Source organism: Marmota monax, unplaced genomic scaffold (genome assembly GCF_021218885.2).
Source record: "Marmota monax isolate L192 unplaced genomic scaffold, Marmota_monax_Labrador192_F-V1.1 WCK01_AAM20220418_F8-fsc00033, whole genome shotgun sequence".
In the NCBI taxonomy this organism is placed as follows: domain Eukaryota; kingdom Metazoa; phylum Chordata; class Mammalia; order Rodentia; family Sciuridae; genus Marmota; species Marmota monax.
In genome coordinates, this window is record NW_026694282.1 from 6,557,296 (window position 1) to 6,571,108 (window position 13,813).

General features: G+C 35.1%; 1 protein-coding gene across 3 annotated transcripts in view; it reads right to left on the reverse strand.

Moving 5' to 3' along the window:
- The window catches only part of Mllt3 (MLLT3 super elongation complex subunit), a 270,688-nt gene that overhangs the window by 108,992 nt on the left and 147,883 nt on the right, over window positions 1–13,813 (reverse strand). For all 3 annotated transcript variants that reach the window (XM_046467367.2, XM_046467368.2, XM_058586380.1), the window contains one exon: window positions 7,560–7,642. In XM_046467367.2, the coding sequence (XP_046323323.1) occupies window positions 7,560–7,642 (83 nt within the window). The remainder of the gene's footprint in view (window positions 1–7,559; window positions 7,643–13,813) is intronic.

Consider the following 13,813-nt stretch of genomic DNA (forward strand, 5'->3'; position numbering starts at 1 on the left):
CCTTAAATGTACTTTACCTTTCCACAAGTTTCCAAGGAAGAAGACACCCAATGACAGGAATCAGTTTTAACTATGTGACAATGTCTCCCCTGGCAGAATCTCCTGCTCAGCTCTCAATCCACTGCCATAAGCACCTTCCATAGGTGACCTGCAGCAACGCGAAACTCACAGATTACTTAAATCATCCTTTCTCCTATACTCTATATCTTAGCAAACAGCAATCCTAACTGCATGCCAAAGTCACCCTGCACCACTGGATCTCCCTCACCTGCCACAGTCAAATTCTCTCGCAGTGCTATTAATTCCTCGTGAACTTTCACATCCACCCACCATTCTCTAGACACCATGACCACAGCCTTAGCTTATTCCTTCCCCATTCCTTGCCCAGTCTCTGTTGCTATTGAACTTGCTTCATTCTACTTCCCACAATGATGCAAGTGACTTTTCTAACACAAAAATCAACCTTTCCATTGATTAAAAAAACAAAAAAAAAAAGCCTTTAAAGGGTCATCATTGTCTACGATGTAATCCTACTTCCTTGGATTGCCTTTTACCACCTTTTACCTTCCAGCATTGCCTTTTACCACCTCCACTGTATTTCTGTTATTACACCCTTTCCTTCCACAATTTTGAAGCACTTGCAGTATGTCATCATATTATCTCAATGATTCCGCCATGTGCTCATCATGACTAAAATGTCTTCCCTCCCAGCATACTCCCCTCCTTTGCCTGGTTAATGAGAACTCATTATTCAAGATCCAGTTAAAGCAAACTCCTCCAGAAAGTCTTCCTAAACTCCCAATACAATTTGAATTAGGCATTCCCATATTAATGCAATTATCACATTAAATTATGAATATTTTTGTCTTATTGTTCCTGTCAATTGTAAGACAGTCAATGTAACCTTAGAATTAATTTAAAAGGAGGGCAATCGTCTGCCTTGTAATTGGGAATATAAATTGATAAGGCCTTTTTGTTAGATATTTTGGTAATATCTAGCAGCATACTAAATACCAATGATGCTTGACTCCGTAATTCTACTCCTAAGAATCCTTCCACAGAAATACTCAGATATGCCCTGGAGTTCTATAAATGCTTATTTTAAAAAGCTAATAATTCCATTTCAAGGATTTTATTATCAGGATAATTTATTCTAAGATTGTCCTATTTATTAGAATTCAGTATTCACAGAAAAGATAATGTGTCCTTAAAATAATGTGTCCTTACTTTTATGTTAAGCAGTAAAACCTGTGTTTTGTAGTAACTAACAAAATTTGAGCTTAAAAATGGAAAAAAAACTCAAATATGGGTTCAAATGTTTATAATAGTAATGTTTATAACAACAACAATAAATTTTTAATGATCTATATCATCACCATGGAATAAATAACATTCAGATATTTCAAAATTCTGACTTGGCAAGGCTTATTGCTAAGTAAATTAAAAGTAAATCACAGAAAAATATTGAAGTATGAAATATTGTACCCCACCATTGACATTGTTTAAATCTGTGCAAATGCATAGGGGAAATCTAGAAAAGCCATACTAAACTATTAACAATCTTGAAATGGAAATCAAGGAAATAAAATTCCTAAATTTCATTCTATATACTTTTACTAGACGAACACATACTCCTATATGCTTTTTAAAAAAGAAAAATAATGAATATAACTAAGTAACAGTAGAAAAAGAATGAGGTAATAACAACTTTAGGTTATAGCTTTCAATAGTTTAAAACAAATAAACAAAAAAGCCATTACTTTTCAATAAAACTAAGAGTAAGGACTGTAGAAAGTGACTCACTATGAATCCCAGTATAATTTTAAAGTTTGTTTTTGAGTAAGGAAAAAGTAACCATAAACTTGTGTTTTGGCCAAAGGGGCATCTTCTTTTAGAGGATATATATTATATCAATACGATCCTCAGCAAAGATTCTTCTTCAAAGTTCAAATAAGAAACATGTATTTGTTCTATATATAAAACTAATGCATCTCCTACAGGTGGAAATCTGGTTTGGGCATCACATCACCCCTCTCATGATGCAGGAGTTTCAGTCCTTGATATTTAGTCATGTGCTTTTTCTGAAAACAGACTAAAAGAGAGAAGCATATAGCCTTTCAAACCTAAAGTGCCAGTGTGAATTATGTTCCAGGGTGCCCGTTAGTTCTTAGTTTCTGAAACGTGACTCTCAGGCTGATTTTGTTTAGCACAAATACAAAATAAGACAGACTAAACACACTAAACTGAAGAGAAGGAATGACACTCAACCTGCTCTCGTCTCCACAGCTCAAATAAATAATCAAAGATGAGGACAAGTACAAAACTGAGGCAGGGAGGCAGGGCAAGGCTGGCAGACACAACCTGCAGCTGTAGGGCTCCCCCAGCATCATGGGGAACACGCTGGGCTGCTTCCTCTCTCCCAGGAAAATTCTAAATACTTTTTAGTAAACCATTACTGTAATGGATGCTCACTCTTCAGGAAAGAGTAGGACAAACTTCTATAATAAAGAAAATGATAAATGCTCAAGAGAAATGAAATAAACATTCTGGAACTAGAGCCTAGACCTACTAAATTTTTACCACTGAATCATTTCAGTAGGAAGAGAAACAAGAAATATATCTACTTGGACCTTGGGGACATCATGTTAAGTGAAATAAAACAGACACCAGAGACAAATGTTGCATGATTCCACTTATATAAGGTATCTAAAATAGTCACCAAATTCATAAAATGTAAGACTGGAAGACTAGTTAGCAGAAGCTGTGTGAAAGTGGAAATGGGGGGCTGGGGATATGGCTCAAGTGGTAGCGCGCTCGCCTGGCATGCGTGCAGCCTGGGTTCGATCCTCAGCACCACATACAAAGATGTTCTGTTCGCTGAAAACTAAAAAATAAATATTAAAAAATTCTCTCTCTCTCTCTCTCTCTCTCTCTCTCTCTCTCTCTCTCTCTCTCTCTCTCTCTCTTTAAAAAAAATAAAAAGCAAAATGTGGAGGGTGAAAGCAGCACATATTTTAAAAAAAGTGGAAATGGGAGTTATTAGTCAACAAGCATGAAGTTTCAATTAAATAATGTGAATGAGCATGAAAGATCTGTTGCATGACACTGCACCTTCAATCAACAGCAAGGCACACTTAAAATCTGCTCAGAGATGATGTTGTATTTTTACCACAATAAAATTATTAAAAAATACACCCAGCTCAGAGATCCAATACACACACAAAAAAATACAATATTCTGTATTTTCTGAAATACAGGGGAAAAAAAGCTTGTTTCTAAGAGGCTTAAGATAAATTAAAAGGGGTGGCAAAATAAGACTTTCTTTTTGATTAAAAAAAGTCAGTAACAAGGGCTGGGGTTATGGCTCAGTGGTAGAGCACTCGCCTAGCACGTGCGAGGCACTGGGTTTGATCCTCAGCATCACATAAAAATAAATAAAATAAAGGTGTTATGTCCAATTACAATAAAAAATATATATATTTTTAAAAATCAGTAACATATAAAAAGTACTTAAAATACTACATCCAAGTACTCACCACTGAGATTAAAAGAACTCTTTCACTAAATTTGCTTTACTTCTTTCTTAAATTTTTTGTTTTTGTTGTTGTTGGTACTGGGGACTGAACCCAGGGGTATTCTGAGCTACAGTACCAGTCCTTTTTTTTTTTTTTCTTTCTTTTCTTTTCTTAATTTTGAGATAGGGTCTTGCTAAATTGCTGAGGCTGACCTTGAACTTGCAAACTTCCTGTCTCAGTCACCTGGGTCATTGGGATTACAGGCATGTTTCACCATGCCAGGCTAACGCTTTCTTTAAAAAAAAAAAAAAAAGTGTAGATAAAACTTCTCCATCTCCTCCCCCAGTAACCAATGCCTTTAAATTCCTCTATTGTTATTCTGACACATACTTTTATATCACATATGTGCATTTCCAAAATACCATTTACTCATCTCATTGATTTTAAAAAGCATACATCAATGCTATCACAACCACATATATATGTATTATATATGTATATATATGTATCCACACATTTTTATGTATTTATTTCTACAACTCAAATTATCACCATATTCTGAGACTTAAGTACTATATGATATTCTGTGTTATTAAGTCCCATTTATTAATCCAAATATCTACATATGGCCCACTAAGAAGATCCTGACATTTTAAATTATAAACACTGAAAAATGTGTATGTCTCATTATGCTCATGTGAAAATAGCAATAATTATTAAGTATGAAATCTTAAAGAAAACCTAAAACCAGAAAATAAACAAATTTAAATACTAAATAGAGAAATGCTCTTAATGGCATTCAGTCTAAATGTCTATAACAAAGGAAGAACTGCTTCTATCTCATGTGCCTCTTTCTTCTTTCATATTTTAAGAAACCAACATCTCTCGTAAAGTAAATGTGTCTAAGTCACGGGTACAAGTGCTTTTAGTGTCTTCATTATAACTTGCTTTTTATTCTACTCCATGAGTTTGAAGTAGACAGTGGGAGGATAAGGAATAATACATGGTGCCTCTTCATTCTTCATTGATTCTTTTTTAATTCTAGTGTATGGAAAGATTCCAGATATTTATATACAGTAAAAAGGTGAGCAATTCAAAAAATAGATTCTTATAAAAATGACCAGAAAAGCTATAAACAAAAAAAGTAAGAGATGGCACTCCACTACTGTTTTCAAACTGAAGCTGGAAAAATGTCAACCTCAGATGATGAAAGAGAGGTTTATCCATAACCATGCAGTCAGTCCACCTCAAGAGATCCTAGTTGCTAATCCTCTGATTTCTTTGAGTCAAGACTTTTGGGCTTAGAGGGCTAGATTCTTCCTAAAGTATAACCCAATCCCTAGATGAAATTGAAACACTGGATATAATGTGACAAGAAGAAAGAAAACCATCATATGATCTTCATTAAACTTTCAAAATATTTTTTAAAGGTAGGGCTAGGAAAAAGGCTCTGAATTTCTTCTCATAAATAAAACCACTTAAATTAAAAATACACTGTAAAATGGGAAAAAGATTTGAGTATTCATTTCTCCAACGAATATAAGCAAACAGACAACAATAAGCATATGAAGATATTCAATGTCTTAAGTCATCAAAAAAACACAAAGCTAAAAGGAGATACCACTTTACACACATTAGGATGACCATAGTCAAAAGGAAACATGGAAAGTTAACAAGTGTTGGAGAAATTAGAACCTTCATACATTGCTAATAGGAATGAAAAATGGGACAGTCACTTTGGAAAACAGTTTAACAATCCCTCAAAAAGTTAAAGACAGAATTACCATATGGCCAAACAGTTCTATGTAGGTATATACTCAGGAGATTTGAAAACATATGTCCACACAAAAACTTGTAAATGAATATTCATTATCAGCATTACTCATAATCATCAAAAAGTAGAAACAAGTCCAACAGCCATCAAACTTACAAATGAAAAAACAAAACGTGACATATTTATACAATGGAATATTATTCAGTTTTAAGAATAAGTACTGATATATCCTACAACATGGATAAACCCTGACAACATAGTAAGTGAAAGAAACCAGACACAAAAGGCCACATATTTATAGTTCCATTTATATAAAATGTCCAGAAGAGGAAAGCCTATAAAGAAAAGAAACAGATTAATGGATACCAGGGACTGGAAGACAGAATGAGAAATGAATGTTAATGGGTACAGTGTTTCTTTATGGGGTGATAAAAATGCTCTGAAATTAGTGGTGATGGTTGCACAACTCTGTGAATATACCAAAAACCACCATGCGGTGAACTTTAAAAGGGTGAGTTTTATGGTAAGTAAATTATATCATAGTTTTTTTTAAACAAGAAAAAAAAGAAAGCCAAAAGTTTAAGGGAAATTCAGTTTGAAATGAGAAGAAGAAAAAAAACAGATCAGTGCATTAATATAAATGCAAGTATCAATGTATTTCAATAAATTCTTATTTGATGAGAGATATATGAACAACTCAGTGTTGTAACCACTTTGAAAGATGGTAATTATTCTAGTAAACATTATTTTTGAGGCAGAAATGTTTAGTAGAGCCAATGGAGAGAAAGATCTAGATCAAAAATCTGATTTTAACACTGTAACTATGTGAGATCTTGGATTAGCTACTCAAATTCTCCATGACTTGGTTTCCTTCCCTGTAAAGTAGGGTTAGTGGTACTTACTTCTAAAAGGTTTTTAAAGTCATTTTTACAAATCTTAAGCAAAATAACATACATATCAGCATACTGTCAAGTAAGCACTTGAACGCTGAACTATGGAGAAATGTTACTGACTAATATGTCACAAGAATACTAATAATAAAGAAACTCCAACAAATTGGGTAGAAGGTTTACAGAAATATGGTGCCACAGAAATGTGGTACATAAAGAGATAGGGTAAGAAAAATATGAAAAATAAAATCCATCTTGTCATTCTTAGGACAGTGTTAATATAACTTAATTAAAAGTAATTATCTCTTCAGCAGAAAGCAATCTTCACTGATTTCAAAGTGAGCCTTGCATATAAAAAGCCAGTGGACACTGTTCCAGTGGCAGGTACTGCACAGAGAGTGGCTTATCTTTGATTCTCATCTTTTACTGAGCATCAGAATCATTCAGAGGACTACTAAATATGCATATCTGTAGGTTGCACACCAGAGGTTCTGATGCTCTGGATCTGGGTAGATTCTGAGAATCTCTTTTCTGACTTGCTCTTGGGAAATAATGCTGATGCCATCCCAAGAACCACATTTTATGGAGCACTGGCTTGAAAAACATGAAACTGTATTTGCTTAATTCCTTTTTTTTAAAGTGAATTTTCTCACTTCAGGGCATGTAAAAACTATAATACCTTTGGAAGAAAAATAAGGAATAGTATGATTAAAAATACTAGAATTTATTAGGTATTTAGTTATACAGGAGGCATTATTCTAAATACTTTAAAAATTTTAGAGTAATCATTTTATGTAATCCTTATAGCCACCTTATGAGGTAAATAGTCTTATCTCCCCATTTTATAAATGAGAAAAGTAGCCCTAGAGAGGCTGGACAATTTATTCAATATTATATAGTCAGTATACTCTGTCACATAGGTACTGTTGAAAACTTTCGATTCCAGTTGAATTCATTATGTCTCTAGTTGAAATTACTGTATATGTGTGTAGGTATTACCTAAAGATAACTTGAGATTATTCTTTGTAAGCCTCAAAAATTCCAGAAATATGAAATGAGAAAAGGAGCATTTCACTGAAAAACCATAATTCCTCTTTCCTATTTTACCAAAACATATCAATCTTGTGCAACATGGTAATCACTCTTCTATCAAAAAGGAATACTTGATGAATTTCATATAATTTTACTTCATATCACTGAAATTATCTTTTCATAGTTACCTCTACCATGATTAAGAGTAATGATAGCCAAAATTCTAGGAAGACAAGTTTAATTTATTTTAAAATCATCAAGCCATAGAAGGGTTTACAAGTCAACATCATTTTAAACATTTGGTGAAAGGAGGATCTTCTGAGAGATTAATGGGTAAAGATTACCTACCTTGTTTTTAAAATAAACCTCAATTGGCAAAATGAAACCAGCATACCCAGATTCTTCTACTTTGTAAGGTGGATCTTTGCACACTGCAACATTAAAAAAGAGAATAGGAAAGATGAGAATAATAGACAAAAGACATTCTTCTTTCAAAAAAAAAGAAAGAAAGAAATCCCATTCTATATCTAGATCACCCCCAGTTTTCACAACCCCTTATCAGTCCCATGGTCGACTGTCTTTTGTAGTCTTTATTTCTTCTCTAGCATCTGCAACAATAACTTTTCCTATCTTGAGCAAACATGTAAGTGATTTATTGAGATCTTGGTGGAGCATAGCTCATCAAGCAACTATGATCATTAATGAGTGGACTTCAGTTGTTATCACCTGCTCTAAAGCCTTAGGTAAATTAAAGATAGCTCATATGGCTCAAAGCTTGAAAATAATGACAAATTTCCTAACAAAAGTCCTATATCTGGGCTTAGATACAAATCACTCTCTACCTAAACTGCTCACTTGTTTGAGATGCCCTGATGTCTATGCCAGCCTCCTTCCTTAAGAAATCGCCAACCCACAGTCCGTCATCTTTATTGATGCCCATGAAAATTCATTACCCGCACCCTCCAAAAAAGGAAAGTATTGAAATACTGGTAAACATACAAACACTTAAAATCTAATCACGTCACAAGAATATATAACAAACAATAAGGCATCTGTATTTCTTATGGAGTTAGAAGGACGAAAAACTATTAGGTAAGCTCTTGGGGAATGAGAATGAGAGTGATCCTAGGAAGCTAAGATTTCATCCCACTAAAATTTTCATTCAACCAAAGTCAATCAGAAGCCAATTTTAATTATCCAGGTTAAGACTACAGTTTTGTTATCCAGGTTAGGACTACAGTTTTCAGTTTTGTAGTTTTACAAAGTAAAAACCATATATATATATATATATATATATATATATATATTTTTTTTTTTTTTTTTTTTTTTCAGTAAAACTAAAAAACAAGGCCATAGACTCTGGTATGTCAAGTCCTCTGCAGCTGCTCCAGCTTACCTTCCCAGGCTTCTCTTTGTCACCTCCCACCTGTTCCCAGTCCCCCTGCTGTTCCTTCCACTACACCTTGAACTACTCAGTATTCTCTGTGCAATTCAAATACCAATTTCTTCATAATGACCTTCTAGTACTACATCCCTTCTTCTTTTACCTCACCCCCCACCCACGACTGGAGCATTAACTGAGTCATTCAGCAGAGCTTCTTATGACCATATAGTCAAGACCCTCACCTGCTAACTTCCATTCCCTCCCTCAAGGACAGAAAAAATGTTTATCTCAGGAAGATAGAATGTCAAGAGCTCTGGCTGCCAATCTGTGATCCACCTCAAACTCCAAGCTACCTCTGCAAAGTTTCCTCTTCCTGACAGTATGAAGATTAAGCAGACTGGCATGTGGCAGTCATAAAGTGGGTGTTGGTGTCCCCTCAAAATTTATATGTTGACACCTTAACCTTTGATGGTAACAATTTTAGGAAATGGGGCCTATGGGAGGTGATGAGGTAATTAGGGTAGAGCCCTTTTGAAAGGGTTTAGTCCCCTTAAAAAGAGACCCCAAAGAGCTCTCTGGCCTCTTCCACTACATGAGAAGGAAAAAGACAGGAGTCTGTAGCTCTGAGGAGGACCCTTGCTAGACCCCAACAATGCTGGCACCCTGATCTCAGACTTCCAGTCACCACGACTGTGAGAAATCAGTTTCTGTTGTTTATAAATCACCCAATCTATGATACTTTGTCATAGCAGCCCAATGGGACTTCGTGATATGCATAAAAGAGATAACACAGAGCCTGGCACAGTGAACTTCTCAATCATTGACTCATGTGAGAGAGGAAATCTATCCCTAAAACATGCAGTCACCATGAAACCTTGAAAATCTAAAGGAGAAAGCAAGTAGAGGAACTGGATTTGGATAAGAATACTCAGGTCTCTGGCCCTCAACGGATAAGTCTCTAGACTCTAGCTTCCAATGCCTTTCCCTTTAACAGGGAGATAACACCATCCACCACCTGCAAGCATGGGTAGAATACGCAAGGAGACTCTATGGAGAGTACTACAAACGTGGTATTTTTATTACAAAAAGGGATGTTGATAATGTACAATGAAAATGGTTTAGACATGCTCCAAGTATCCATCCGGTTACAAGAGGTGCACGGAAGGCAAGATTTTAATGTCTGACCAACCTTAGGAAATTTTCCCCTAACTGATATCAGAAGTAATTCAGGAAGAAGCCATCCTGCTTTAACCTTATAGGTTGACCTAATAACCTATTGGAGTGACTGTCAGTCTTACATCCACTGACCACCTGCCAACTTGTCATGAATATTCAAATTCCCTAAGAACTGTCGGGGGAGATGCCCACTAAATGCACAGAGCAGCCCTACCCCACACCAACTGAGTGGCTAGAGTTACACCCATGGCACTTCCAGGCTATAGAGAACAGCAGTTTTAGTGTCCAGTGCTTGGGATTAATCATGCCAATGTCATCTGAAGGAAGTTTATTTTGTGGGCTGCTGCACATGCCAAAGAAGTTACAGCTATTCCTCTATACACCCTTTTGTATAATTCATTTTCTCTGTTCTGCATGCAAATTGCTCCTATTATAGGAAACAGCTGTTAGTGAGCACATCTTAGAGTTGAAGGTCTTGGATTTTTTCCACCCCCTAAAGGAAATGATCTGCTATGTATTAATACTCTATAGAGGTCTGGTTTTATAAGAAAAATGTTTACCAACTCATACCTCAATTATTTTTAAGTACAATGTTTTCATCAATAACAATGAACAATGTATGTAAAGCACCCTACGTTCTTAATAAGAAACAAACAGTAAAACTTTATATACAATAAACATGTCAGAAAATCAGTAACAATGTTCACATAAATTTACTGGTCTAATCTGAAGAAAGTCAAATCAGGGGAATTTATTTATTTGGATATCTTATAATCAGAATCAATATGATCTGCTGAGCTAGTTCTTTCAAAAAAAAAAAGGTGTGGGGGAGAGTTAAGAACTAAATGATGTTTTAGCCATTGCTTTAGACATAAAGCACTCATTTTTAAACACAGTTGTATTTGGAAAGGGCCACCTTCTTTCACACAGCAACTCTTTTCTTTCTTCATTGAGAATCCATTTTCTGTGATCACTAGCCATGTGTTAAATTTATGAGATCTAAACATACTAAACCCCTCAATTTTAATATTCTTCCTCTTGACTGTTCAAGAATCAGATAATCCTCGCCTGATGCTATAGCTAAGGTGAGAAGATCACAAGTTCGAGGCCAGCCTTACAACTTAATAAGAGCCTGTCTCAAAATGAAAAGTAAAAATGGATGGGGATATGGCTCAGTAGCAAAGAGCTCCTGGGTTCAATCCAGTACCAAAATAAAATAATCACAATTAGAACAAATAAAAAAATGCACTTAAAAAATCAGACTGTCCTTAATATCCATGCAATAAATGGCCAAATCTAGAGTTACTAAAGGGATACTCACATGTAGAAAGACTCCTAAATTTTTAAGGGACATAAAACGGGAGTATTACTATTGATTCTTAAACCTATGCCTATTGATTCCACAGAAATCACTGGCTGCTTTTATTTCTCTGACAAAATCCAGCCAGATATTAGGTCTTTCTGAACAGCTCCCTTGTTCCTCTTCCAGCCTTCTCCAGTTGCACTTAACAGGTAGGCAGATAACCTCATTTACCTCCTAGCCTCCTCCAACAGACTTTGAGCACAGTGAGGAAGCAACTGTATCATCTTTCACATCTGTGATTCCTGGCACTGAAACTGAGTCAAATAATAGGTATTCAAGTGTTTGTTGAGTTTAAAAAAAAAGATTCATGTTCCCCTCCACTGATTTGCCATTGCCACTGACACTGCCTTCCCAATAGCAGTGATGAACTAATATCCACCAAACTCTTCTGAAAACCCCCTGTAATCAACATGAATGGGAAAACATTGGTACAAGTGATACAAAGTTGCCACAGAGGAGATGTCTCTTGACAACTTAATATCCAAAGCAGAACTAGTTATATAACTTGCATAGTACTATGTTTTAGGCAACTGAGTTAACCATTTGGGTTGGAAGCCCCCTAAGGCCATTCAGAATCTGACATTCTGGAGCCATAAGTAACAGCTTCCCTCTGCTCTCCATCCATATTTTACCACGCATGTACTCCAAGGCTCTAACTGGGACACATTTCTGAAACTCTCTGCCAAGTAATCATGTGCACCAGTGATCTATCAGGACATAATATCCAAAATTCATGCCTGACAGCTCTTGCTTTGTGCAACACTTTGTGACCACAGAAATGTTCAAGTTAAAGCTGTGCAAAGCAATCTTAATAATCAAAGAAAAAATGTTGCAATTATTCTACACGTTTTGTCAAAACATTAGCAATTGTCTTAGTTATGAATATGTAAGGAAATAAAAGTAGTGAAATTAATATTTACATAGTACAGTATAATTGAAATATTGGACTCATTGAGAATTAAAGTGTTTTATTTGTAAAATAAAAAAAATAAAATTGTTTCTTCTTTGGAGTAAAAAAAAAAATCATCTCTGTTCCTCTGGATCTATCCTGCTGTTAAGTGATGCCAAGTGGAGCAAAAGAATAAACCATGGAGCCCTGATTGGACTTCTATCATGTATTCATGAAATAAAACAAAATGGTGGTTGTTATAGTCAAAAAAAAAAAAAAAAAAAAGATAACAAGGTAACTACTAGAAAAAAAAAAAAAAAAAAAAAAAAAAAACAAAAACAAAATTCATGCCTGAGAGGAAAAGACCAATGTTTATGCAAAAAATAAATAATTGGACTTTACTTCCCTAAAACAGCTTTTCAAAATAGTAAACACAATATAGATCCAAAAATATATGTGGCATGATGCTAACCACATACACTGACCATTAACAATTTAGTATTGACATTTTAAAAAAATATGCACAAGAAAAAAAAATAAGAAAAAAAGGTCAGAATTTGGTTAATCCAAAATAAGTCAGATTCTTACTTATTAATAAGTAAGCATTATTTACTGGGATTCTTAATGTTCTCCTCTAGGAGAAAAATATTTGATACAGAGCTATGCTTGGTACCAAAAAATAAATGCTCCTTAGATTAATAAATTAATTTGTACTGATACAATAAATTATATATACAAAAAAATAAATTTAATTAATTAATAGGGTGGATTTGGGGTACCAAATAAATAAAAGACAATTTAAACTAAAAACCTTCCACCAGATCTGTAAGACCTCTGTTTAAGCTTAAGAAAGATCATTAGGCAACAAGTTTTTCCCCTAATTCTCAGGTAAACAGTTGATAGATTCTTCTCTGGAGCATCCCTTACTTCTGTTTGCTAAGCCACTGTGATTTATGCCCATCTGAATACTTTTGTAAAGACATGGCTCACTGGCCCATTGATAATTATTGGTTTACTTTATTTACTGCATGCAGCCCTTCAGGAAGGAAACACACCAAACTCTCTCTATATATAGACTGGTTATTACCACTGCTTTGTGCCAATTGTCCCTTCCAGCTTGAGCATTTTTGGACTCCTTCCCTTCCCGCTTCAGTTCCACCACATCAGAGCCCCCAGGAATAGGGAAAACAGGGTCCTGCACAGCCCATCTCACTGTCCCAAACAGTGCTGCGCCAGCGTCTGCAAGTCTAGGGCCAGCGTCTAGAAGTCTGAGCAGCAGGGGGTTGCTCACCACACTGCCACTAAACATGGCCTCAGCCTTTACACTCATGACATTTTGGAAAGAACAAAAATCAACAGTTGGGTTTTGTTTTTATTTTTATAAGTGTGTGTGTGTGTGCGCGCGCGCGTGCATGCGTGCACACAAACACACACACAGAGATTTACAATTGCTTCTGTTCAGCCCATTTCTAAAAAACAACAAAAATTGGTTTTCCCCCTTTGTATTTTATTACTGCCTTCGTTTTCCTGAAAAAAAAGGATTAAAGATAAAACAAAATTTGAGTTATGTTGAGCTTATTACCTTGTTGACTTTTAAAAGGCAAACATACTTCTGAAATCCTAAATTGTTTCCTATGCAATAAATAACTGTATCAAAACAAGCTAACTCTATAACTTTCATAAAATTTTAATGATACAAACTAGATACAGTTAGCTAGTGGAGTAGCTGTGCATTGGTAGTCTATCTCTTCCAGAGTCACACAAAAACCCAACCCAAACAGTATCTTCTT